Source organism: Astatotilapia calliptera, chromosome 12, assembly GCF_964374335.1.
Source record: "Astatotilapia calliptera chromosome 12, fAstCal68.1, whole genome shotgun sequence".
NCBI classification, from domain to species: domain Eukaryota; kingdom Metazoa; phylum Chordata; class Actinopteri; order Cichliformes; family Cichlidae; genus Astatotilapia; species Astatotilapia calliptera.
In genome coordinates, this window is record NC_137433.1 from 2,581,190 (window position 1) to 2,605,022 (window position 23,833).

At 44.4% G+C, this 23,833-nt stretch overlaps 1 protein-coding gene across 2 annotated transcripts in view; it reads left to right on the forward strand.

Annotated features, from left to right (window-relative positions):
- Positions 1-23,543, forward strand: part of nr6a1a (nuclear receptor subfamily 6, group A, member 1a) — a 123,632-nt gene extending 100,089 nt beyond the window's left edge. For both annotated transcript variants that reach the window (XM_026186086.2, XM_026186087.2), the window contains 8 exons: positions 7,313-7,543; positions 9,990-10,045; positions 10,945-11,105; positions 11,751-11,981; positions 13,223-13,477; positions 16,897-17,018; positions 17,099-17,251; positions 18,384-23,543. In XM_026186086.2, coding sequence (XP_026041871.1) covers positions 7,313-7,543; positions 9,990-10,045; positions 10,945-11,105; positions 11,751-11,981; positions 13,223-13,477; positions 16,897-17,018; positions 17,099-17,251; positions 18,384-18,514 — 1,340 coding nt within the window. In that variant the 3' untranslated portion in view covers positions 18,515-23,543. The remainder of the gene's footprint in view (positions 1-7,312; positions 7,544-9,989; positions 10,046-10,944; positions 11,106-11,750; positions 11,982-13,222; positions 13,478-16,896; positions 17,019-17,098; positions 17,252-18,383) is intronic.
- Positions 23,544-23,833: the final 290 nt, after the last annotated feature.

A 23,833-nucleotide genomic window follows, 5' to 3' on the forward strand; every position in this document is an offset into this window, starting at 1 on the left:
GTTGCTCACAAGTAAAATGTGAAATAATCAGCAGCTTGTTTTTATTTAAATATTTATTTCCCATAATAAGTTCAACAGGGTAGATGTACTTAAGGAACATGAGACTTTTTCAGATAGATAAAGGCAAATATTGCAAACTACACAAAAGGCAGCCGCTAAAGCGTTTAAGTTTCAAAATAGAACAAACGAAACAGACTAAATTCCACTTAGAAACAAAATATTAATTCTAAAAATAAATCTTAGTTTGTTTTACAGAAGAACAGACAAAACTGACTAACTTTTGTCAATATCAAATAAACTGAGAACTAAAAGGAAATTCTCAATCTCTCCTTGTTGTATAGCTGAGCTTTTCAAACAGTTTTAACAGTTACGTTAGTCTGACAAAAGCCGAATGACGAATTAGCGCTTCCAGTCAGAGACTGAGCTGCACCGCTTTATTGTATTTCCAGACCTGCTTTACAGTGCACGCTACTCTGTTTTTTGTCAGACTTGAAATAGCCGAAATACCTTCACACTACGGAGCTTCTATGGCTCTTCTGTTTGACAATCTCTCCGGCGTTTGAGCCGTCATCTGTTTTCTCTTCGGTAACCTTCGGTCACGCTCTCGGTGGATTTTTCTCTAGTCGGCACACTCATTTCCTCCATTACCCGGGCGGCACGGCGTCTGGCTGCTTCCCAAATACACATGTGCGGCTTGGCACTTGTGCTGTACGTAACAAGTCACGTGACATGACGCTCCGGCTGTGATTGGTTCGGCTCTGCGCTAGTTAATTTGGATTGGCTGTTCTTCTTCTTCTTCTTCTTCTTTTTTTTAAGAGGACAAGAGAGATGAGGTCTATCGCAATATTTAACTTTTCTATTGAGAAAAAGTTATTTCGCAATACGTATCGTTATCGTTCTATCGCCCAGCTCTACCCTGCACCCATTTAATGGATGATGTTAGTTAACATTCAAATTCAAATTCAAATTTTATTTGTCACGTACACAGTCATACACAGTACGATATGTAGTGAAATGCTTGGACAACTGCTCGTGACCTAAAGAAAACAAAAAAGGAAAAGGCTATGAATAAGATAGGAAATAAATATGAAAAATTAAAAAGGGTAAATTTAACTAGGAAGGAATAAAATATAAATTAAGGTTAAAAATTAAATAACTGTACAACACAAATTAGAATGAAGGGTAAATTTAACTGGGAAAGAATAAGATAAAATATATAAATTAAAGTTGAAAATAAAATAACTGTACAACAAAATACACAATATAGAACTATATAAGAATGTATGAAGAAATATAAATAAATATATACACAATAACAGCAGCATATACACAATAACAGCAGCGTGATTTAAGTAATGAAGTGAAACAATGTCCAGAAAGTCCAGTGTGTGTGTAAGAACTGTATGTGTGGGTCAGTACTGTGTGGTGGTGTGATTGAGAGACCGTATCGCCTGCGGGAAGAAGCTCCTCCTCAGTCTCTCTGTGTTGGTCTTCAGGGAGCGGAATCGCTTTCCTGACCTCAACAGAGAGAACAGTCTGTTGTTGGGATGGCTGAGGTCCTTCACCATCTTCCTGGCCTTGGTCCAGCACCGCCTGCTGTAGATTGAGTGCAGGTCAGGGAGCTCGGAGCGGATGGTGCGCTCAGCTGACCGCACAACCCTCTGTAGAGCTCGTCTGTCCTGCATGGTGCTGTTCCCGAACCAGGTTAAGATGTTTCCCGTCAGGATGCTCTCTATGGTGCAGGAGTAAAAGTTCCTGAGCACCTTGGAGGGCAGTTGGAAGTCTCTCAAGCGTCTGAGGTGGTAGAGACGCTGTCGGGCCTTTTTCACCACGGTGTTGATGTGACAGGACCATGACAGGTCCTGCGTGATGTGAACTCCGAGGTATTTGAAGCTGTCCACTCTCTCCACTGGGCACTCGTTGATGACGGGGGTCTGGTAGTTCCTCTCCTGCTTAGTGCTGAAGTCCACTATCAGCTCCTTTGTCTTACTGACGTTTAGAAGGAGGTTGTTCCTCTGGCACCAGTTCTCCAGATTCCTAATCTCCTTCAGGTAGGCCGTCTCGTTGTTATCAGAGATCAGGCCCACCACGACGGTGTCGTCAGCAAACTTGATGATGGTGGTGGAGATGGTAGTGGCCACACAGTCATATGTGTACAAAGAGTACAGCAGGGGGCTCAGAACACACCCCTGGGGGGCTCCAGTGCTGAGAGTGGTGGAGGCTGAGACATGTCCGCCCATCCTTACTGCCTGTGGTCTGCCAGTTAGGAAGTTGGAGATCCACAGACACATAGATGAGCTGAGTCCCAGATGCTCCAGCTTGGTGGTGAGTGTGGAGGGAATTATGGTGTTAAATGCAGAGCTGTAGTCTATGAAGAGCATTTTAACATAATTCCCCCTTCTAGTGTCCAAGTGAGTGAGTGATGTGTGGAGGAGATGAGAGATGGCATCGTCTGTGGAACGATTTGGACGGTAAGCGAACTGTAGTGGGTCCAGTGTGTCTGGTAGTGAAGAAATGATGAAGTCTCTGACCAGGCGTTCAAAGCACTTCATCACTACTGAGGTGAGGGCTACAGCGCGATAGTCATTGAGAGAAGCAGGGTGGGGTTTCTTCGGGACAGGAACAATGATGGACTCTTTGAAGCATGTGGGGATCACCGACTGAGATAAAGAGATGTTGAATATCTCAGTGAACACAGGAGCTAGCTGGTATGCGCAGTCTCTGAGGATACGACCTGGGATGCCGTCTGGTCCTGCTGCTTTCCTGGTGTTCACTCTCTTGAAGGCTCTCCTTACTTCATGCTCGGAGATGACGAGCACGTTTCCGGTGCTGGCAGTATCTTCCTGTCTGCAGCCGTTAGCGCCGCTAACACTAGCATTGTTGGAGTCCTTAGCTGCACCCTCGAAGCGAGCATAGAAAGTGTTCAGCTCGTCTGCCAGAGTCACGGCCGCGTTCGTCATACCGGTTGTTGGTGCTTTATAGTCCGTTATTGTCCTTAGTCCCCGCCACAGGCTCCTAGAGTCACTCTGTTGGAGTTGTGACTCTAGTTTCCTCCCGTAGCGCTGCTTCGCCTCTTTCACTGCCCTCCGCACGTTATATGACGCGGCTTTGTACGGGTCCATGTCCCCCGTCATGAGTCCCGTGTTGTAGGCAGCGGTGCGGGATCTCAGAGCGTCGCGGATGGTTTTATCCACCCACGGCTTCTGGTTGGGAAACGTTGTGATAGTCTTTGTCTCCACGGTATCATCCGCTAGTTTCCCGATGAATCCCACAACCGCTTCCGTAAACACGTTGACATCATCATCGGAGCTGTTTCTGAACACCCAGTCGAGTGCGTCCTCTAACGCGGCCACCGATTGATCCGTCCAGCGCGCGACCTTCCTCTGAATCGGAACTTCCTGTTTCAGCCTTTGTTTGTATTTTGGGATGAGGAAGATGGCGGCGTGATCAGATTTGCCAAAAGGAGGGCGGGATTGTGCCTTGTAGCCGTCCTTGACCGTAGTGTAGCAGTGGTCCAGTGTCCTTTCACCTCTGGTGGGGCAGGAGATGTGTTGATAAAAGTTCGGCGCTGCGCGTTTGAGGTTGGCGCTATTAAAGTCCCCCGTCACAATAAGCGCAGCGTCCCGGTGTTGTGTCTGGTGCTGTGTGAGTGCCTCATGCAGCTCGCATAAGGCGGTGACCGTGTCCGCTTGTGGTGGAATATAAACGGCACTTACAATGACCGATGTAAATTCCCGAGGTAGATAAAAAGGACGGCACATGATGGACAGTAGTTCCAGATTTGGTGTGCAGGAGCGTGTGAGAGGAACAACGTTCGCACTGTTGCACCAGTTGTTGTTCACCATTAAACACACGCCGCCTCCCCTTGACTTCCCCGAGTCCCGTGTCCTGTCCATGCGGTGAACCGAGAAGAACTCGGCCGGCTGGATGGCGTGGTCCGGCACCGCTGGGTTCAGCCATGTCTCGGTGAAGCAGAGGAGATTGCAGTCCCGAATGTCTCTCTGGAACTTTACCCTGGCCCTGAGGTCGTCAAGCTTGTTCTCCAGTGACTGGACGTTGGCGAGCAGGATGCTAGGCAGAGGTGTGCGGTGTGCACGAGCTCTCAGCCTGTTCCTGACGCCGGCTCGCTTCCCTCTAGGCCGCCGCCGCTTCCCTTTGTTCTCCCTCAAGATCTCACTCGGCCAGCTCGGATCCGGAGTTAAAAACTTCGAATTGTGAGTACATTGTAAACCAATAGAAACAAGAGTGTCACTGTCATACCTAATGTACCCAATGGTGGTGATTTTGCCGATTTAGAAACGCTGAAAACTAACTTAAAAAACAAAGACAAAGAAAAAGTGGTCGGAGCAGTCGTGACGGCAGCCGACCTCACCGGCGCCATCTTTTTCTTCCTGATAAGTTTATGGTTTCAGTCGCTAATTTAAAGTCTTATTAAATATCAGACAGTGGTTTGAAAATCTCTGCACACCCGAATGAATGACGGGCGCATCGGACCAAGATCTGTTTTTATCTAATAGTTAGAATCTGTTTTTATTGAGTCACAACATTTCGGCCCAAATAACCTTCCAGTATCATCCATCCCTCTTCCGCTTATCCCGAACGTGGTTGTGGGGGCAGCAGCCTAAGCAGAGAGCCCAGATCTCCCTCTCCCAGCCACCTCCTCCAGCGTGTCCTGGGTCTGTCCCGCCCAGGACGCATCCTTGTCAGCTCACCTCAGCTGGCTCCTTTCGATGTGGAGGAGCAGCAGCTCTACTCTGAGCCCCTCCCGGAAGGCTGAACTCCTCACCCTATCTCTAAGGGAGAGGCCAGCCGGCCTTCGGAGGAAGCTTCCGCCGCTGTTATCTTTAATATCGTTGTTTTGGTCACTACCCAAAGCTCATGATAGGTGAGGGTAGAGACTGCAGCTGCAGCACCACTCCGTCTGTCGGTCTCCCGCTCCTCTCTCTCCTCACTTGTGAACAACCACCAGATACTTAAACTCCTCAACTTGGGCCGGAACTCGTCCATGACCCAGACTGGGTGACCCTCCTGTTTCTGGGTGAGGACCACGGCTCAGGTGCCAGAGGTCACCTACTAATCAGAAGGTTGATGGTTCGATCCCTGTCTGTTCCTGTGTATGTGATAAATATCCTTGGGCAAGATGAAAACCTCCTTTAGAAAATATTTGCAAAATTAGAATTAAAGATGATATTTTCCAAATCTGTGTTCAGACTGTAAATGCTCAGCACAGACACTGAGCACTGCAGTGGAGAAACGGAGGCCCGACCCTGCACATGTGGACGAACAGGGCGAGATAAAACAGACAAAACAATAAATACCCAAACCTCAGGTGGATGATCAATGATGGGAGCTTCCATCCCCGTCCTGCAGAACTGATCCTGCAAATTCCTGAAACAGAACCAACTTGGAGTAAGACGGGTGGCATTTTGTGACGTTTGATCTGTCAGAGGGTGACCAACTTCCTGGTACAACATCACAACGAGAACTTTTTCAAAATTACTTTCTGTTCAAAGTTGATGCTAAAGTTTTATACTTGTCAGATCCAAATAATCCCAAAGATGAAAGAGAAAAATAAATGAATAAGAAATCAAATTCGGTTTTTCCTGTTATGAAAAACAGGTTGATTGTCTGGATTTTTAGCAGGTGTAGCTCCTGTGGGTGCAGCGATTGTTCGACTGTTCGAGAAGCCTGACGTCAAACTGCATTATGTTAAAAACTAAACTTCACACACGGTGCTTGATGCTGGTCTGTTTTCAGCTCAGAATAAACGTGTGCGCTTGTTAAGCTAGAAATGAAGTCAAATGATTAGTCTTTGCCTTGAGACGTGGCAGTTAGTACAAGGGATGAACTGACAGCTGTTATTTTACAAGAATCTGTTTCAAAAGTTATTAATTATTAAATTAGTAACATTATTCCTAATTCATTTTTAGAAATCCATTTACTTCTCTTTTTTTGTTGCATTTTTAAAAGATTGTCAAAATCATTTTTTTAATTCTGAGAATTTAAAAACATTTTCCACTAAGTTTTCAAATTTAGAATAATGTTATTGTCAAAATACAAAAGAAAGTATTTGTCGCACAATTAACAGTAAGTAACAAAATGACTCGTATTTCGATGTGCGTGGCTCTCCTGGTCCTTCATGGAGGAGGGTGGAGAACAGCTTTTTGGGGGTGTGTGTGTGTGTGTGTGTCTGTGTGTGTGCGTGTGTGTGTCTGTGTGTGTGCGTGTGTGTGTCTGTGTGCGCGTGTGTGTCTGTGTGTGCGCGTGTGTGTCTGTGTGTGTGCGTGTGTCTGTGTGTGTGCGTGTGTCTGTGTGTGTGCGTGTGTGTGTGTGTGTGTGTGTGTGTGTGTGTGTGTGTGTGTGTGTGTGTGTGTGTGTGATGAGGCTTAACTCTGCGAGCAGCCGAGAACACGCGCTGTAACTTAAGCTTCATTATGTGCGTTCTGTGGCCTGGAGGTAGATGGAGGATTAAGGGAAGATTTTCAGCAGCTTCCTCAAATTGCTGTCTTTCCAGTTTGAGAGTAGCTCTGTGATTAACAAAGTGTAGCTTCACAAGGATGGTCCTGTGTTGGCTCTTTCATCCTCTTCCCCTCCTTCATGCTGTATTCCTCGTTTCCCTCACTCCTGGTCAGCCAGCTGCCACACCAGGCTTACAAACACTCATTGGTATCATTTTAACTTTGATTTTACATCATTTTATCCAGAACATCAAATACGTGTGAGCCCTTTCCCCACAGGTTCCTACCACCTCCCTTCCTAACTGCTTTTCATTGTTTGAAGCAATCAGCTGAAACTGCGCTCTTTAAGGAAACAGAATGAAGGTTAATGATTGAGGGGCCGCCTGTGTGGAACATCTGTGCTAACACTAAGGATGCAACAGGTGCTGGGTACAGTAATACTGTCACATATTGTTACCTGAAGCAGGTTTTGTGAAATGTGTTATTTTAGCGTCAGGTGTCTTGTAAGAGAAGCGTTTTTATCAGACACTGCTGTGGGGAAGAGGAGAGAAAGGACGCGCTGCAAACAAACCAGCTGTGTCCTCATTCAGACCTGCAGACGTTTCTCTCATCGTACTGCCTGTTATACCTCCACTTTCACTAAATGAGAGTTGGAGCTTAAGAATCCTTTGGATTATCCGGTGCCTGGCTAGCACTTAAGCCCCAGCCACCCTCGTGATTTCAATTAAAAATGTGTGCCTTCAGCAAGGTTTTTGCTCCCACTCCCTTTTTTAAGCTTTAGATGAATTACTGTAAAGACGCTGATGGAAATGGCTCTAAACCCTCTCCTGTGCCCACTCTCCTTCCATCTGCAGATGATCCAACTGACCAGCGTACTTGCCTTATCTGTGGAGATCGCGCCACAGGCCTGCACTATGGCATCATCTCCTGCGAGGGCTGCAAGGGCTTCTTCAAGCGCAGCATCTGCAACAAGCGCGTGTACCGCTGCAGCCGGGACAAAAACTGCGAGATGTCACGCAAGCAGCGCAACCGCTGCCAGTACTGCCGCCTGCTTAAGTGCCTTCAGATGGGAATGAACCGTAAAGGTAAAGTAGATGTTTCAAGCCACCAGAAACAGACGTTTGTTTGGTAATAAATGTCTGACTCATCGAGTTGCGGTAACAATGAAGCATCAATGACAAAAGAATCAGTACCCAGACCAGAAAAGAGTCAGAGGTACTACGGTTGAAGGTCGTGTCTGGAGAGTGACTGGCCTCTTAAATGAAACGTCTTCACAAACTTTCAGTCACCTTGTTTTTCTGCTTTTAACAGTTTTTCAGCACAGTGCACTGTCAGTATGACTCTGAAACCAACGGTAGGTGAACTGATCATCTTGTTACAGGGTAAACGGTTCTTGTATAACGCTTTTCTGCTCAGAGGACTCAAAGCAATTTTGCCTCATTCACACGAGTTTTTTCTATCCTCTGTTTCATACTCTGATGCATCCATCGGAGTGTCTTGACCAACGATATTTGGCATGCAGACTTTGGCGAGCACGCGGGGATCGAACCACCAAACTTCCAATTAGTAGGTGACCGGCTGTACTTCCTGAGCTGCAGGCAACCTTTGATTTAAGCATTCATGTGGACTTCACTGTGCCACTTAAACACTGTTGAAGATGCAGCACTTCCCCTGAATGTCCACAGCAAGCCTGAGTCAATGAGGCGTTTAAACCATCCACACCTAAAGGATGGACGGACAGATGCTGTTCCCTGGCTCGAGCCTATCCCAACCATCATGGGGGAGTTTGGGATTGGCCACATGAATGCTTAAATGAAAGGTTTCCTGTAAGTAGAGCCGGTCACCTATTAACTGGAAGTTTGGTAGTTCGATCCCACCGCTCTGTCACAGCGCTGACAGACCGGTGGGACTGTGGTGGCGTGGGTGAAGGTGTGTTATTAACCCTCTGGGGTCGATGGACACGCCGGTGCCCGCAAGTCATGTGACCGGTTTAAGATGACATAGTAACAAGATGCGACTCTGCTGAGTCTCTGTTTAACTTATGGTTAAAGTTAAACTACATGGCAGTTTTTACATGTTGCTGATAGGCCAGGTTACACCAGAGTTATGATAAAACATCCACACACTGCTTTTTTCTAAATACTATATGTTTAGTGCAGGAAGGAACAGTGAACATGGCCGCGCTAACAACAACACACCAAGGAAAAATGCCTCCCCTTTCCTATTGGTGGAAAAATGCACCAATCCAAAAACGATATGGCTGAATGTGACCTTTGTTGTTTAGGAAGAGGTCAAAGTTGTGGGAGAGAGTCGGGATATCGATGGGAGAGATTTGAGATGTTTAGCGTGTCTGGAGTGTGTAGTTAGTGTGTAGTTGTTTTGTTCTGTCCACCGCTGAGTGTCACAGTCAAAGGCTGCAGTGTAAACGCTGCGTCCAGGTGGAAGACGCCTCCTGCTGTCTCGTGGTGGACACAAACTATTTTTTGGAGTTGCACAATCATTTGTGTGGCGTCTTACTGTGACACCTAACACTTCCTAATTTTTCAACTTCAAGTTATGTTTCTTGACTGATTTTTAGATCATTGTGTGAATGCAGTAAGTCACCATGAATAAAGAACTTTATTTATTCAAGACGAGCTAAACGGTTTTTAAAGGTGAAATACAAAGTAGTCAAAAACAGCCTGAAAGATGAGGTTTAAGTTTTTGGTAAAACTGTGTTCACAGTGCAGATTTGTGTAAATGTAAGCACGTAACAGAACCTCACGTGGAGTAGCTTCTAGATCCACCTGCTTATTTATGAAAAGGTTCTACAGTACAAAGTATATGGGTAAATGAGGAGGTTACAGACTGTGTGTATATGAACCGTGTATAGATCCGCCCCTGTAATTTAGATGTGTCAAAATCAGGTTTTTAAGATGCTGAGTGGCCAGAGCTGCTTCTGTCGGGACTTTGCTCCGTTTATCTGTGAGCCAAACAAACAGCTGCTCGCAAAGTCTCTGAAAACCTGGAAACGCTTGAATGTGTCAATTCTACCAATAAATCTGTTTCTCCCTCCTGGACACACACACACACACACACACACACACACACACACACACACACACACACACACACACACACACACACACACACACTCACACACACACACACACAATCTAAGCTGCAGTTTTCCTTCCACAGACATGTGCTGCCCCCATGTGGCTAAAACTTGTAAGTGACTGTCCTCATGGCCTTATTCTTCAAGTGCCTGTCTTAGAATGGAGATGAGACTGGGACTCACCCAGTCAGACACTAATCACAGCGATTTTATCTACACTGCAGAAACACTCACACACACTAAGACTATGAGATGAAATGTACTTTGCTTGTAAGTGTACCAAAACAATATGACTGCCCGCCAGCAGCAGCTGTGTTTGGAGCTGGATGGTGGGACAGTTTTGCCTGATGTGCTTTAGCCACTAGGGAGAGCTGTGACACCGATCATGTTTGGTTAACGGAACAAATGACTTTTCCCTGTTTTTTGACATGTAGCAATCAGAGAGGACGGCATGCCTGGAGGGAGGAACAAAAGCATTGGACCTGTGCAGGTAAATGGACTGAAGGATTGTGTTGTTTGTGGTGCGCACTGACCTTTCCCCACCTCCCAGCCAGCCTGAGCATCATCGCTGTGGCTCAGCCTCTGAGGAATTGTGCTTACAGTAAACCCACTCAGATCACAAGCCATTAAATAACACAGAGCTGGAGTGCTGCAGTGCTACTCTTCGGGATGCTCATAATGAGAGCGAGCCCTGACCTTGTTATATCATCTGTATAATTGTGTAGCAGCTGATTAGTCCCCATTCAGCGGTGCCTTTATTATTAACGTGAAGCGAGGGAACAAATGGTCAGAAAAATGTGTGACATGAGGATAAGTACCACTGAGCCGCTATTCACGGGGAGGGAGGCGCTCGATTCATTCGGGCTCAATTGAACGAGTCAAAACAGAGAAACACGGCTTCCATTAAGAACCAGCGCCCTTAATGAAAGCAGGAGCTTTCTGTCATGAATATGGAATGAAAACGCCTGTTACAGTGTTTGGGATGAACTGATAGAAATGAAAGTGACTTGACCTCCCTCAGACATGAGACGTGGTATGTGCAGGCGTGCTGAAGCCTTTCAGAATGGCTTTTGTCTGCGTTTTCTGCTCGTGCTGACCTGCACAGATCTTATTATTTTACGTGTGTGAATCATCCAATCAAACGCGCACACACACACGCGCCTCTTTTCTTTCTGTGTCATTATGTGATTGTGTCCTTGCTCCTCAGCATTTTAATGAAAAGCCGTGTGCTGTTAGTTGGTGCTAATCAATTGAACTGATGCACATGCATGGATGTGCTGTAAGCTCCAAACCTCCCTGTGTGTGTGTGTGTGTGTGTGTGTGTGTGTGTGTGTGTGTGTGTGTGTGTGTGTGTGTGTGTGTGTGTGTGTGTGTGTGTGTGTGTTCTAGATAACAGAGGAGGAGATCGAGCGGATCATGTCGGGCCAGGAGTTCAAGGAGGACGCCCCGGAGCACACCTGGGGCAACAACGGCGACAGCGACCACAGCTCGCCAAGCAACGGCGCCTCGGAGGGCAACCAGCCGTCACCTGCCTCCACTCTGTCGTCCAAGTGAGTCGTCGATCTCATCCGCTCAGCTACGCGCCTCTGACACTCGCCCCATCTTTGAGATAATGAGCCGGCCCTGACAGTCTAACACCTCGTTCCCATCTCACCCAGACTTTAGTTAAAGTATTCATCGGCCAAAGAATGCCTGAATATGCAGCCACTCAGGCTCGCTGATCGCAACCAAACACAAAGAGCTCACCGCACTATCTGCTGTTCTTGCTTGGAGACGAGCATATTGTCTATCTGCACTCATCAAGGACAAATATTGTCTAGGTACTTGCATGATGGCATTTATTTTAGTCTCAGTTTGTGTAAACATCAGGTTTTATCTCAGCAGCCTGAAAACTATTCAGGGGATGGCTTTTCTTTTTTTATGAGATGGAATTAAACCTTGCCAGAAATGAACAGCAAATAGAAAGCCTGCGTCGCATGCGCTCGTGCACATGCCCAGAATGCAAAGTTTAGTCTGCAAGTTTGTGAAAAAATGCAAAGAGTTTGATTGGGGATGAAGCTCAGCACATCAGGGTGAGGTTAAAGGAGGGTTTGCCTGAGAAATGCAAACCCCGACGTGTGAGCCAGTGTGTTTTTGTCCCCGCAATACTAATAAAATCTGCATTACTGTAACCTTTGACCTTTGTGTGCTTCCAGTCGCTCCGCTGAAATGAACGGCTACACGGCAGCCCTGCGGGACCAGTACATTAACACCTCCATGCCCACGCATTACCAGCTCTTGCCTCACCTGTTCAGCTACGCCGCCCAGTCTGGCCTGCTGGCCTCTCAGCCCCGCAACCTCTACCCACAGCCCCACCCTCTGGTGCAGCAGCTGGTGGCTGCTGAAGAGCTGGCCCCCCTGACCACTCCAATGCTTATAGAAGAAGAGTGAGTTCATACTCAGCATCGTGCGTTGTGTAGAGGCGCGGCCAAATGAAAGGAGTGCAGCTGGTTTCAGAAAGCAAAATTCTCAGTTAGATACTCATTTTGTAGCAAACAGTCCTTCCCAGTAAACCAAACTTGTTAGTCTTTTTCTAATTGTATGTCGTGAACGTTGCCATTTACCTCGGTAAGTGAGATGCAGGTGTGTTGGAATAGGAATTAGGCTCTTGAACCTCTATGTTAATATTTTGAGAGCCTGGCGCTCTCACAAGCGCTCCAACAGGAGGATATTCTCTGAATATCAAGTTCATCATGTTTTTGGTCGTTGATGCTGACTGTGTGAGGTTTCTTCATCATTTCTTCCACTTCCACATACACTGAAGCATCCCCACAGCATTCATTCCCACCATCAGTGTTCTTAGGGTTGCCTTTTCTTCCTGTGTACAAACACTAGCAGTGTCGCGGTGACCAAACAACTCTGGTTTAGTGTTATTTGACCAAAGGACAAAGAATTGTCCTCAGCATTCTTGCCTTGAAGGAGTCTCTTCTGCTAACGTGGAGCTACTCCTGTGAGCTCGTTGCTTCATTAGTTTCTCCCCTCCAAGTCTAAAGTGATTTGTTTTTGGCTTGATGCATTTTCATGTGGCAGCTCAAACTGCTGCCAACGTTTCTATACTACGTGTAAACTGGAAGATAAAACACGGCAGCGTTTGTGCTGTGGCTCAATGAAAAGCTCTGTTGCTCAGTGGGATAATAATACTGACCATGATCAGCGTTTTATCCCAAACTAGAATTAGTTTGAAATGCTCTGTTGACATTTCTTTCTCAAAATTAGAAAGGTTTGTGATTTTGAAAGTGCAGGAACTTTCTGATCACATCTTGATTTTTTCAGCATTACATTATTTTAAAGATTCTTTTAAATACATTTTGTGTGATTGTTTATTTTTTCCTCATTATTTTACATTTATTCCTCAGATAAATTCAGGGAAATGCTTTAGGAAATGGCCTGAAGTCAGCTGCTCTCTGTTGGTAACAGAGGTTAGAATTAGCTGAAGGCTAAGCAGATCTGCTCTGTGAAATGAGGAGAATATAGAGGGACAGGAAGTCAGACGGTGAGGGACGTGAAGGCTGCTGAAAGCTGTTTGTTGTGGAGTGGGATGCTGATTTGAGCCACGTCAGGCCCATTTTGACATGATGAGAGTTTTCCTGCCCACCACACATCTGTCTCGTTGTTGTTTGCTCACTAGGTACAAGGTAACACAAGTGGAGCTGTTTGCTCTGCTGTGCCGTCTGGCAGACGAGCTGCTCTTCCGCCAGATCTCCTGGATCAAGAAGCTGCCCTTCTTCTGTGAGCTCTCCATAGAGGACTACACCTGCCTGCTCAGCTCCACCTGGCAGGAGCTCATCCTGCTCTCCTGCCTCACTATCTACAGTGGCCAGATCTTTGGAGAGCTGGCCGACATCACAGCAAAGTACACGCCATCTGACGACGAGCTTCAGGGGTGAGTGGCGAGTGCTTAAAGAGCAAAAGGAGAGAACAATTGGGGTGTTTTGTTTATGAGCTTTAGAATAACTTGAATTATTGAGGAGCCAAAAAGCACCCACATTTACTCCATTTAGTTTATAACTATTACATACCTCCCCTGAGTTTCTTAGAGGTGCACAGAAGAAACGATATGATAGACACTGTGACGTCGTCCACTGGTTTCTGAGCTCTAGTTTGTTTTACCATCATCACTGTGGTTTAAAAAACAAGCAGACAACAATTACTTGTCACGAGGACGGGCAGGTCTGCTTGCTCATTGGCTAATCAATGTCATTAGCCAATGAGCAAGCAGAACCAAGTTGAACCCTCCTTGTTGAAGCATAGAATTACTTATATTTCCAAAAGAGACATTATTTTTGTATTCAATAAAGGCCAAAAAAACTCATCAGGAAAGTGTTTACAGAGGTCAAGTCTTTTTGCAGCTACAGCTATTGCCATCTGGTGGCCGTTATGGCATTTCTGCATTAACGTCCTTTTACCAAACTAGAACCTGCAGTCAGCTGTGCTTCACTTAGGGGAGACCGGGGATAGTTGTAACGTGGGTCAGTTGTAACACTTCCAATTTCTCCAATCAGGGCTAAGTTTCAAATGATGTGACTCATCCTGTGCATGCCCAACTCAGTTCTGCTATCACATGTGAAAAATCAGCACATTTTGCCAAACACAGACAATTTAACACGAAAAAAAGTAATTTGTATGCCAAAAAGTACGTTTTTCTACTTTATTTCAATTTCTAATAGCATTATCTGCTTTGCAGCTAAACTCATCAAACTTAAATTATGTTATTTGTTTGTCTATGGGGATATATTCTGTGTAGGTCTTTAGTGCTAATGTTTTAGCCGTTGGCTGTAATGTTAGCTAGTTCATGGCTATAGGAGTCTGGGTCAGTTGTAACAGCAACAGTCTGGGTTAGTTGTAACAATAATGCAGATGTTACCACACTATTACTTTAACTTACATTAAACAAGTTGGGGCAACGACATCAGCAGAGAGAGGTTCACTGGTTGCTTTTGTATATGCGGTTAATGCCATTGGCAACACAATTCCTCCACTGTTTGTGTTCCCACACATACATTATGCAGACCACTGTGTCAGAGATGGACCAGTAGGAAGTACTGGTAGTGGAAATAAATCAGGATGGGTGCAAGAAACAGATTTCCTCATCTTTCTGAAGCACTTTGCAAACCACACCAAGGTAAGCCATGATAAAAAGTAATGGAATTGCGATGCTGGTGCACAACTACATTTTTTCAGCTTCATTGTTATGTTCAAAATTGGTGCAAGAGTTGTGGGTTATAATGCCCACTGAGCCAATGAGGCCAAACTCAAGGAAGACCAACCAAAATTAATGAAATATTCAGTTGCAGAAAATTCCATAACTTTTTTGGGGGGCTGGAATATGTTCAAAAGCTAGATTTCTGCATTCTGTCACACACACACACACACAGCTACATAAATGGCTCTAAGTGCATTCATGTGTTGAATAAACAAAGATTACATGTAAATGTTTTGTTAGTACCCTTATTTCATTGTGTTACATTTCACCCCAGGATATGTTACAACTAACCCAGACTATGGGGTTAATTGTAACATTTCACTCTTTGTGTTTGAGGCCATACCATGCAATGGGTAATTGTGCTGCAGAGAAAATAGCTGCACTATTTAATAGCAGAGACATGTAAATACTTTGCATTACATTTTGAATCCACTACCTTAAAAGAGCTTCAATTTACAGACAGAAATGTCAAAAATGTTACAACTATCCCCGGTCTCCCCTACTGCTCTCAGAAACCTCGTTTCAGCCACGGCTGTTTTCTCTTTTTAGGGAAAGAGCTATACGTTTACCCACTAGCAGACAACTGATAGAGTTAGCAACTAGCTAACTTCTAAAGCAGATCTTTAAGCAAAGTCAAAGGCAAGACAATAGGGCTCCGAATGATGGCTTGCATTGCTATTTGTGTGCTGGTATTATAACAAGACAGCTGTTTGTAACTTTGTAACTGTAATTCAAATCATTTATTCATATAGCACCAAATCACGACAGCAGCTGTAAAAACTCTACAATAATAGTTTTTTTGTAAAACCTTCTGCGAATGTTACAGTTACACTTTACTGGGTTAGCAACATAAATCAGTTATTACTATTACCATTAATATTGGATATTGAGCTGGCATATTTTGTACATATTATGTTAGCTAGGCAGCTGGCACAGACAATGACCTTTAGATTGTTTTCATATTGTTTTCTATCATCAATAATCAAAATATTATCCAGCAGTTAAGGAGTTGTTAAGGAGGCTAACCGTTTAGGCGACAGTGCAGAAACAGCCAAGGCTAACTTCTATGCTAGCTTTTAGCAGTAGAGAGCTTCTGAATTACTATATTGTAATTTTGTAACAGAGACTACTTTAAAAGTAACCTTTCCAGACACTAAAGTTAAGTAGCTCAAGCAAGAACAACAACAAGTGATCTTATTCTATAGTCATGATATTGATACGTAGCAGAAAGAAACTGCCTTCATTCGTTCTGTTTTGGTAATTCAGCCTCACCCACAGCAGTCACAGTGGGGCTGTTTCACTATAAGATATTAAATGTTTCTTTTTAGTCTCTGGGAGCTGTGCTAATTCAGTATTTCAGTAGAAATGAGAACAGCAATCAGGAATTCAACATTCCCTCTGCACAGCCAAGCTGTTTCACTTTGTGAGCTCATCATCTCTAAAAGGGCTTAATATTTTTCTCCAAGTGTTATTGCTGGGTGAGGCCCAGTGAAGTGGTCCGTGAACAGGAGGCCTCCTCAGAGCTGAGCTGTGGCTAGCACTGTCTGGCATGTGTACTATAGACGCTTGTTTCACTTGAAGTAGAAAAGGATGCGTGGGGGAAGAGGGGGAGTGTTCCTGTGTAAATCAAACATGTATAATTTGACCTTCTGACACATTCTCCTAATATAACTCTGCTGCTTCAGTCAATTTGCCCACAGTTTAGTGGTTTTAGACGTGGACGTTTGATTTACAGTGGCATTGTTGAAGTTTGTGAAAGAGATTAGAAGTGCAAGGCAGAAAATTGATGTTTAAAACGTGGAATGAACTTATGAATCTTCTCTTCAAAAAGCTGTGGAATCAGCAGGACGCTTTAAGCACTTTTAATAGATCTGACATATTTCCTCCCTCATTTTCTTTGCCTTGTCCATTGAAGCATGGAAGCTTAAGATAGCGGTGCTGGGGGGATTTTTGTCTTCTTTTTTTATGTGGATTGTAGTGAGGACAGCAAACCTACAAAAGTCTATATCATGGTTTGAGTTGGAGCCTTAAAGGCACCGTCTGGCTTCATAGAGCTGCAGTTTTCAGCTTAACTGACGGGTCTGTGTGTGATTCCTCAGATTCAGCGAGGATGGGATGGAAGTAATGGAGAGGTTGATCATTCTGTTTCGCAAACTCCACCAGTTAAAGATCAGCAATGAGGAGTACGCCTGTATGAAAACCATCAACTTCCTCAATCAAGGTAACAACAAAGTCTCCAGCGTGTTGACTTTTTGCCATCGCGACCTTCCCGGCTTGACTGTGATAGTTTCTGCTCCACAGATATCAGAGGACTGTCCAGCATCTCCCAGCTTGAGCAGCTGAATAAACGCTACTGGTGTGTGTGTCAGGACTACATTGAGTCCAAGTACCCACTGCAGCCTAAACGCTTCCCTGAGATCATGATGTGCCTGCCGGACATCCGCTGCATCTCAAGTAAGGCCTCAAAGAACTGTTTAGGCTGTTGTTGAAGACTGACTTTAGAAATGCACTCAGATACTCATACGTTAGTTTGTTTGAGCTACAAAAATGTGATACTACCCAGTGTATTGTGCCACAGCGATTTATGTTCAGCCATGAAAGTTTCAGTTTGTGCCCTTACGACCTGTGTTGTTCCCCGCCCTCTACAGTGCCTTGTCTTTGGGGAAAAACACTGAAAATACAAAAACCGTTGCAAAATTTTATGTTTAATGAATTATTTGGTTAAATTATTTGAGCTAATGGGATAAAAGAAAGCATGGCTTTTGTCATTAAGACAAACTATAATAAGTGCATTAACCCTGTAAGACCCAACCCATCAAAAAATAGCCAGAAAATTCAGATTTTTGGAGCTGAAATGTTTAATAACCCTTAATACACAAATTTTATTTTGCTATATCATGTTGCTTACGATTTATTGTTTGTATTCCATTTGATACATTTGGCTTTTTCTTTTTAACACCAATGTTAATTTTAAAAAGCTGTCCATAACATTTTGAAATTATGGCAAGTATTGATCATGTTGATGGGTTAAAGCTTGAATCACAATCTAGTTACTTTTGTGGTTTTAGCTTATCAATTAAATCAAACACAATCAACTGTTCATTTTTCTGGTAATAAATAAAATCATGGCCAAACCTTTGGATAAATAGAGACACTTTGCATACATTTCTTTTATTTACCAACTCTTTGAAACTTAAGAATGATTGGTTGAAACAAGTAATCTAAATAAAAACTGTGAAATAAATGCTACTGCCAGTAATTTTGACTAACTAGACGTAACTGAACCGAAATCAGCTTCATAAGTTCTAAAAAAGTAAATGGCCTCAGTGAAAATTGTGTCAAAGAAAGGTCGTTAGATTTTGTACACGTAACCTGTCCAAATTAGACCGTTTAACACGAGCTGGGCACACTGCTGGAGCCAGCCTCTAGTGGCCGCCAGAGGAACTGCAGCATTCGGCACTTGGGTTGGCTTCATTTGTCTCGCAGGTTGCCTCCTGGACACGACTGTGACCAATGAAAATGTCGGCTGTACAGAAGCTAAGCTAATCATGAACTAAAGTGCCGTGTGTCTCGGGTTTCTTCTCAGCAAAGCTGGTGAACGTCCCTCTGGAGCAGCTCCCCCTGCTGTTCAAAGCAGTCTTGCACTCCTGCAAATCCAGCCTGACCAGCTACAGGACCGGCCCGTCGCCCTGCGTGACCGCCTCCACCGGAAACTAAACCCTCCCCGACACCCGAGTCGAGGACTGGTCTCCCCTCTCGTGAATGTGACAAGCAGCTAGTTTGTTTTTTGTAACTTTTTTCTTTATATATTTATTACACGACAGAGCTGAATGTATGCTGATTTACACTGTGCACATGCTTCTGTACAAAACAAATGCTCGTAGATGCATTGGTCTTTGGAGTTTACAAGCGTGTATCCATTTTGCTCCATGTGTCAGTGTTGCCATTGTTAGAGCTAGACTTTAAAAGAGTTTATTTTATACAGATGGGGCGCCTTGGCACGCGCGACGAGTGTTTTGAGACTACCTCAGGAAGATGTTGTTGCTATTTTCAGGTACCTTTTCTTACTGTTAAATGAAGAGTTGCCCAGTCTAAACCAAAACCCTGTGGATGCTTTGGTACCTCAATCAGAGATGAATGTTCAAAGAAGCTGCATAAATCAGTCTGAAAAACAGTTTTTTGTTACGCTGAAAATGCAAAATGAATTAGCAAAAGTACTCAGACATCCTGCTTTTAGGAGGCGGTCTTGTCAATTTAACATTCCATGAGTTAAGGTGGCTGTTGTTGGATCTGTGGGATCATCGAATAGGAGCATACGGGTATTTTTTAACAATCATAGACTAGGGATGTATGGCTTTATTGCAGGGGAAGGGGCGGATAGCTAGGTTTGCTGTTTTTCTTTTTATTATGTTTCTCTCTTGACCAAAGTGTTATGCAAAGATTATATCAAGCGCCCGCTGATGGGTAGGGAGCTGACAGCTCAACAAAACCCTTTTCTTATCCATGAAGGACGAGGATAAGAAATGAATCGGTCTGTTTCAGAGGCAAGACGCTCTGCAGGGCAGAAAAGTTCCACGTTTCATTGCAAACATGCGCGTTTTGTCGCGTGCACACATATGCACAGAGCAGACACGATGGCTCTCATTTTGTGCTCTTCATTGCCAAAGAAGATGGTGCGTTTTCGCCTGCTCTCGACACAGCTGGGTATATGTGATTAAAAATGTGCGAGCTTCACGGGTGACACACACCGATCAGCCACAACGTTGAAATATCGGGGAGGTTTCTGATGTGTTGGCACATTTGGGTCTGTCAGCTCGTCTGTGCTCTCTGGCAGTGGGTCGCGTCACGGATAACACTTCCTGCAGGTTGAATTTTGAGCTTGATTCAATTTGAGGACTTTGGAGAGCAGGTGAACAAACCACGCTTTCCCCTAGTCCTGAGGGAGACCGCTGGTACTGGGGCACGCCATCATTTTTAACAAACACCACATTACTGATTACCAAGGTTAGGGTTGGGTTTTTGCTTTACTCACAATGGAAACGGGCCCATAAATTTTCATTTGAACACATTTTAGCCCTGGGGAAGGATTTTTATTTGGGTGGTTGGATGTTATTGTAACCCTAACCCTATATGTGTTGGCCCCAGCACGCTCAAGCTCTCCCAGCAGAGCTTTGCATAGTAACAAGGTAACGATTACTGGTCACTTCACCTGTCCGGGGTTTTGATGTTGTGGCTGCTTGGTGTTGCCCATCTTAGTGGAACCCACTGAAACCAGCCATTTAAAAGAATCAGTGTTTATTGATCCGTCCGTTTTGCTTAAGAGTTCATTTCGATTTTTCAAAACAGTTGTTGAATTTCAAAGTTCTATCGGCCAGTTTTGAAGGGCAATCAAACGTTTTTAGATGTAGAATGTAAATCAGACCACACTTGGTTTCCACGGGCATCAGGCCACGTGGACATCCAGGTACGGTCCGACTGTTTTTAAATGAGATGAAAGTGAAAATATCATTTATGCAGAATTGGCTTAAAGTTGAACGTCTAATCGCTTTAATCCAGCCGTAAGTGGACTCTGTGTGATCGGCTAGGGCTTTACCTCAATCAGTTTAGGCCAGGTTTGGAGAATTTTAGGGGCTATACCCCTGGCTTGCATACCCACAGATATGCACGCCGTTTTAAAAAGTGTAGCCACAGAGAAATGGTCTTTATTTTTAAAGTGTGAGATTATCATTTCTGACCACTTGAAGTGTCTTTTCTGGCCATTTCACCATTTGCGTCATTTGAAATGCAGACAAAGTGCAGTCCCCGCAACCACTCCCTTTTTTGCACACGACAGTGAGGTTTGGAGACCTTAACCCTTGTTCTTGGCCACTGCCCACCCAATGTGTTCCTCTCTCAGGTCCCTGCTGACCTGGATATATACAGGGTAAAGTGAGTGTTATGTATTGCATTCAGGAGTTCGTCAGTGACCACACTGATGTACTTGTAGTATTAGTAGATGTAGCTTCCAGGACATTGTAGGTCCTGTTGTAGAAAGGTGTTTTTGTTTTTTGTTGTTTCAACTTTATTTCCCTCACCGTCCCCACCCCACCCACACTCCCCTTCAGTGAAAGTGGAATTAGTTTGCAGGGCAGGTTTTCTAAAGCTCTCGGCATTGATGACGGACGAAGCAAAAGGCAGCGGCATCTTTCCGATGTCACGGCTTCCCTCCCGTCGTGCGCAGCCTAACGAAACCACAGCCCAATCCAGCGTTCCTTGTAATGCTTCAGTTAGCCTCTTTTGATTTTTTTGAATGCTTTAATGTACCTTTTGTAGTTTATAATTAAGAATGTCTTTTTAGCTTTTTTGGGTTTGATTTGGAGTGAAGACAACACCTATCATTTTCTAAACTGATTTCTTCATTGTTGTTGTTGATGTTCACTTGTTCACTGTGTTCATTAAAGAAAGTGTTACTCAGGCTTTGTCAGCAATGCTTTACGTGCACGCTGCTGACATTTTGGATCGGTTTGCGTAATCTTGGAATAAGTTTAAACCTCAAATGTTGTGCTGTGGCGCCGTCTCTGGAGACAAAAGCCTCGTGTTCATCCATCAGGTGACCAGCACACCACACGGGGGCAGGGTTACGTTTGAGCCACGTGCCCGACGAGCACAGTTTGATAAACTCTTAGGTTTCAAAGTTAATCTTTGGGTGGAATAGATGTGAACCTCACCGTTACCATGGTAACCAGGTTACCATGCACGCGATCACCAGTGAACCACTTGGGTCCACATTTTCAGAAAGTCTAAGATGTTTAAATTCTTCAGTTTTGTTTCAGGTTGTATAAAAACAGCTCGACCGAACCCTGATCCTCCTCGCGTCGCTGGCTAACTGCTGGATGTTCAGATTTTGCAGAGATGAACAAAACCATTTAATGCTGCCTTTAGCGGCGCTGAAAGGTTTGGCTTTTAGCTTGAGATAGCTGCCTCCCTCCCAAACAACTGATAGTGTTATGTTTTTAAAAAACATACATGTAGAGGCAGCATTCCTCCACATGTATTAACTGAAAACATTAAACCAAACTATCTGACAAGATTACATTATCATGTCGTTTTGGTGAACCGACCCTTTAGATCACAGTATCTCAGGACACTTCTGTGTACCGAAGGTCTCACTGTGATGAAGCGGTTCAGATCCCCTCAAACGCTGCTCGGAGACCCTGTCAGGCTGTCCCGTGTCTGTGCAGCACTGCCAGAAAAACAGCAAAATGACTGGAGGAATGCACTGAACATCACACTGAGATCTGACAGCGCAGCAGGATCTGAGGGGTTTCTCCTTTAATGTGATGCCAAACTGTCTGCTTATCAGCGGTGAATCCCACCTTTGCTGGCAGCACTCGCACTTGTTCAACGTTACAGTTTGATACACACACGCTGGTGTCTTTTTTTCACTTCCTGTTTGTATTGGTTGTGTGCAGACAAAGGGATGTGTCATTCCTAAACTACCTCTGTATTTTTCACACCGTTACTAATGTTCATTACACCAATGTTTTTTATGAGTTGACCTTACATGTGAACCACCAACACTTGTTTTCTTCTTCGTAGCCTTGTATTCCTCTCTACCTCAGGTACTTTTAGGGACCCTCTTCCTCCTTTGTTTCCTTAATGTGCTGTTTCATGTTAAATTAGCATCATCTTATATTTCACTCCTACCCTGTTATCAAAAATCACATACCAAAGATGAACGAATGTCAATGACAATGTCAGTGCACTGATTAAGCATTCATGTGTTATGTTCTGGCTGAAGTTAACCAGTGTTGCATTTTTCCATGTTGACCTTATCCAAATATGCCTCATTATCTGTTGAATTTGCTGTATTCGCCATACCATGATAATCCTGTGTGTGTGTGTGTGTGTGTGTGTGTGTGCGCGCGCATGCACGTGCGTGTTTGTTGTTCGTTGGTGAAGCAGAGAACACACTCAGTATTATCCCACAGCAGCCGGTGCTGCATGTGATCAGTTGTCAATCGCAGGATGTAACTGTGCTCAGGCTGACTCTTCCTCCGGTTTGCTCACTCGTGTAACCGTAACACTGTGACCACAGATGGACAGACGGCTGTGGTGTGAGCACTGGGGCTGGACACACACACAGGCTCCGCCTTTAAAGTCGCTGTCCTGCTGTTAAACCTTTAACGCCATCAACTTATTTGTAAGTGAGATGTTCAAAAGACTCATGTTCCTACAGAAACAGCTTGTATTCACCACACTTTCTATATAACGCTCGTCCACTCCCTTTAGTTTTCATCTGAGAACAGCCAGTGGGTGTGGCTTCTAAACCAGAGCCAGAGATGACCATATTAGGGATTCCTGTTCAAACTGACTTCATACATGTTGGTGGGCCTGGAGCATTGTGTTTTTATGCAGACGCACACACAAATAGACATTTAGGCCCATATTGCTTGTCCTGGATGGAGCTCCATCCCCTAATTCCCTGTAACTGACAACACTATAGACGGAACAGCAGGTGTCCAGCTGTCAGAGCTTTGTTACAGGCACACGAGGAGCACACCGGCAACATATCTCAGGGAACAAACAGATTCATACACGGTCATCAGAAACTGAAACGCCATTTCTGTCTTTTCTCTTCAGAAATCTCTTGTCTGCTCTTGTTACTTTAACTACCTGTGAAGAATGTGATCCATTATGTGTTAAAAGCATGTTTAGAATGTGTTAGGACTTGAAACAAAATAAATGTGAACATTATGCAAGTGCACTCGGCTAACTTCCAGTTTCTCGCTGTCCAACTCTTGGCTTTTCTACGGGGAAGATGATAGAAACTAATGAGACCGTGTTCCTTTCAGTCACTGATAGGCAGAAGGTCTGCCGTTAAAAGCTGAGGGACCGGAATTTGGATGCGTTTGTCCCTGACCTTCTGCTTCGTGTACTCCAGTGTGTTGTTCACAGCGAGATAGTATTATTAGGATAAACACAAAATGTGTTTGAGCCTGGAAAGGAAACATGCCAGGTCTGCTCATTTACTGCAAGTCATGGCAACAAATAAAC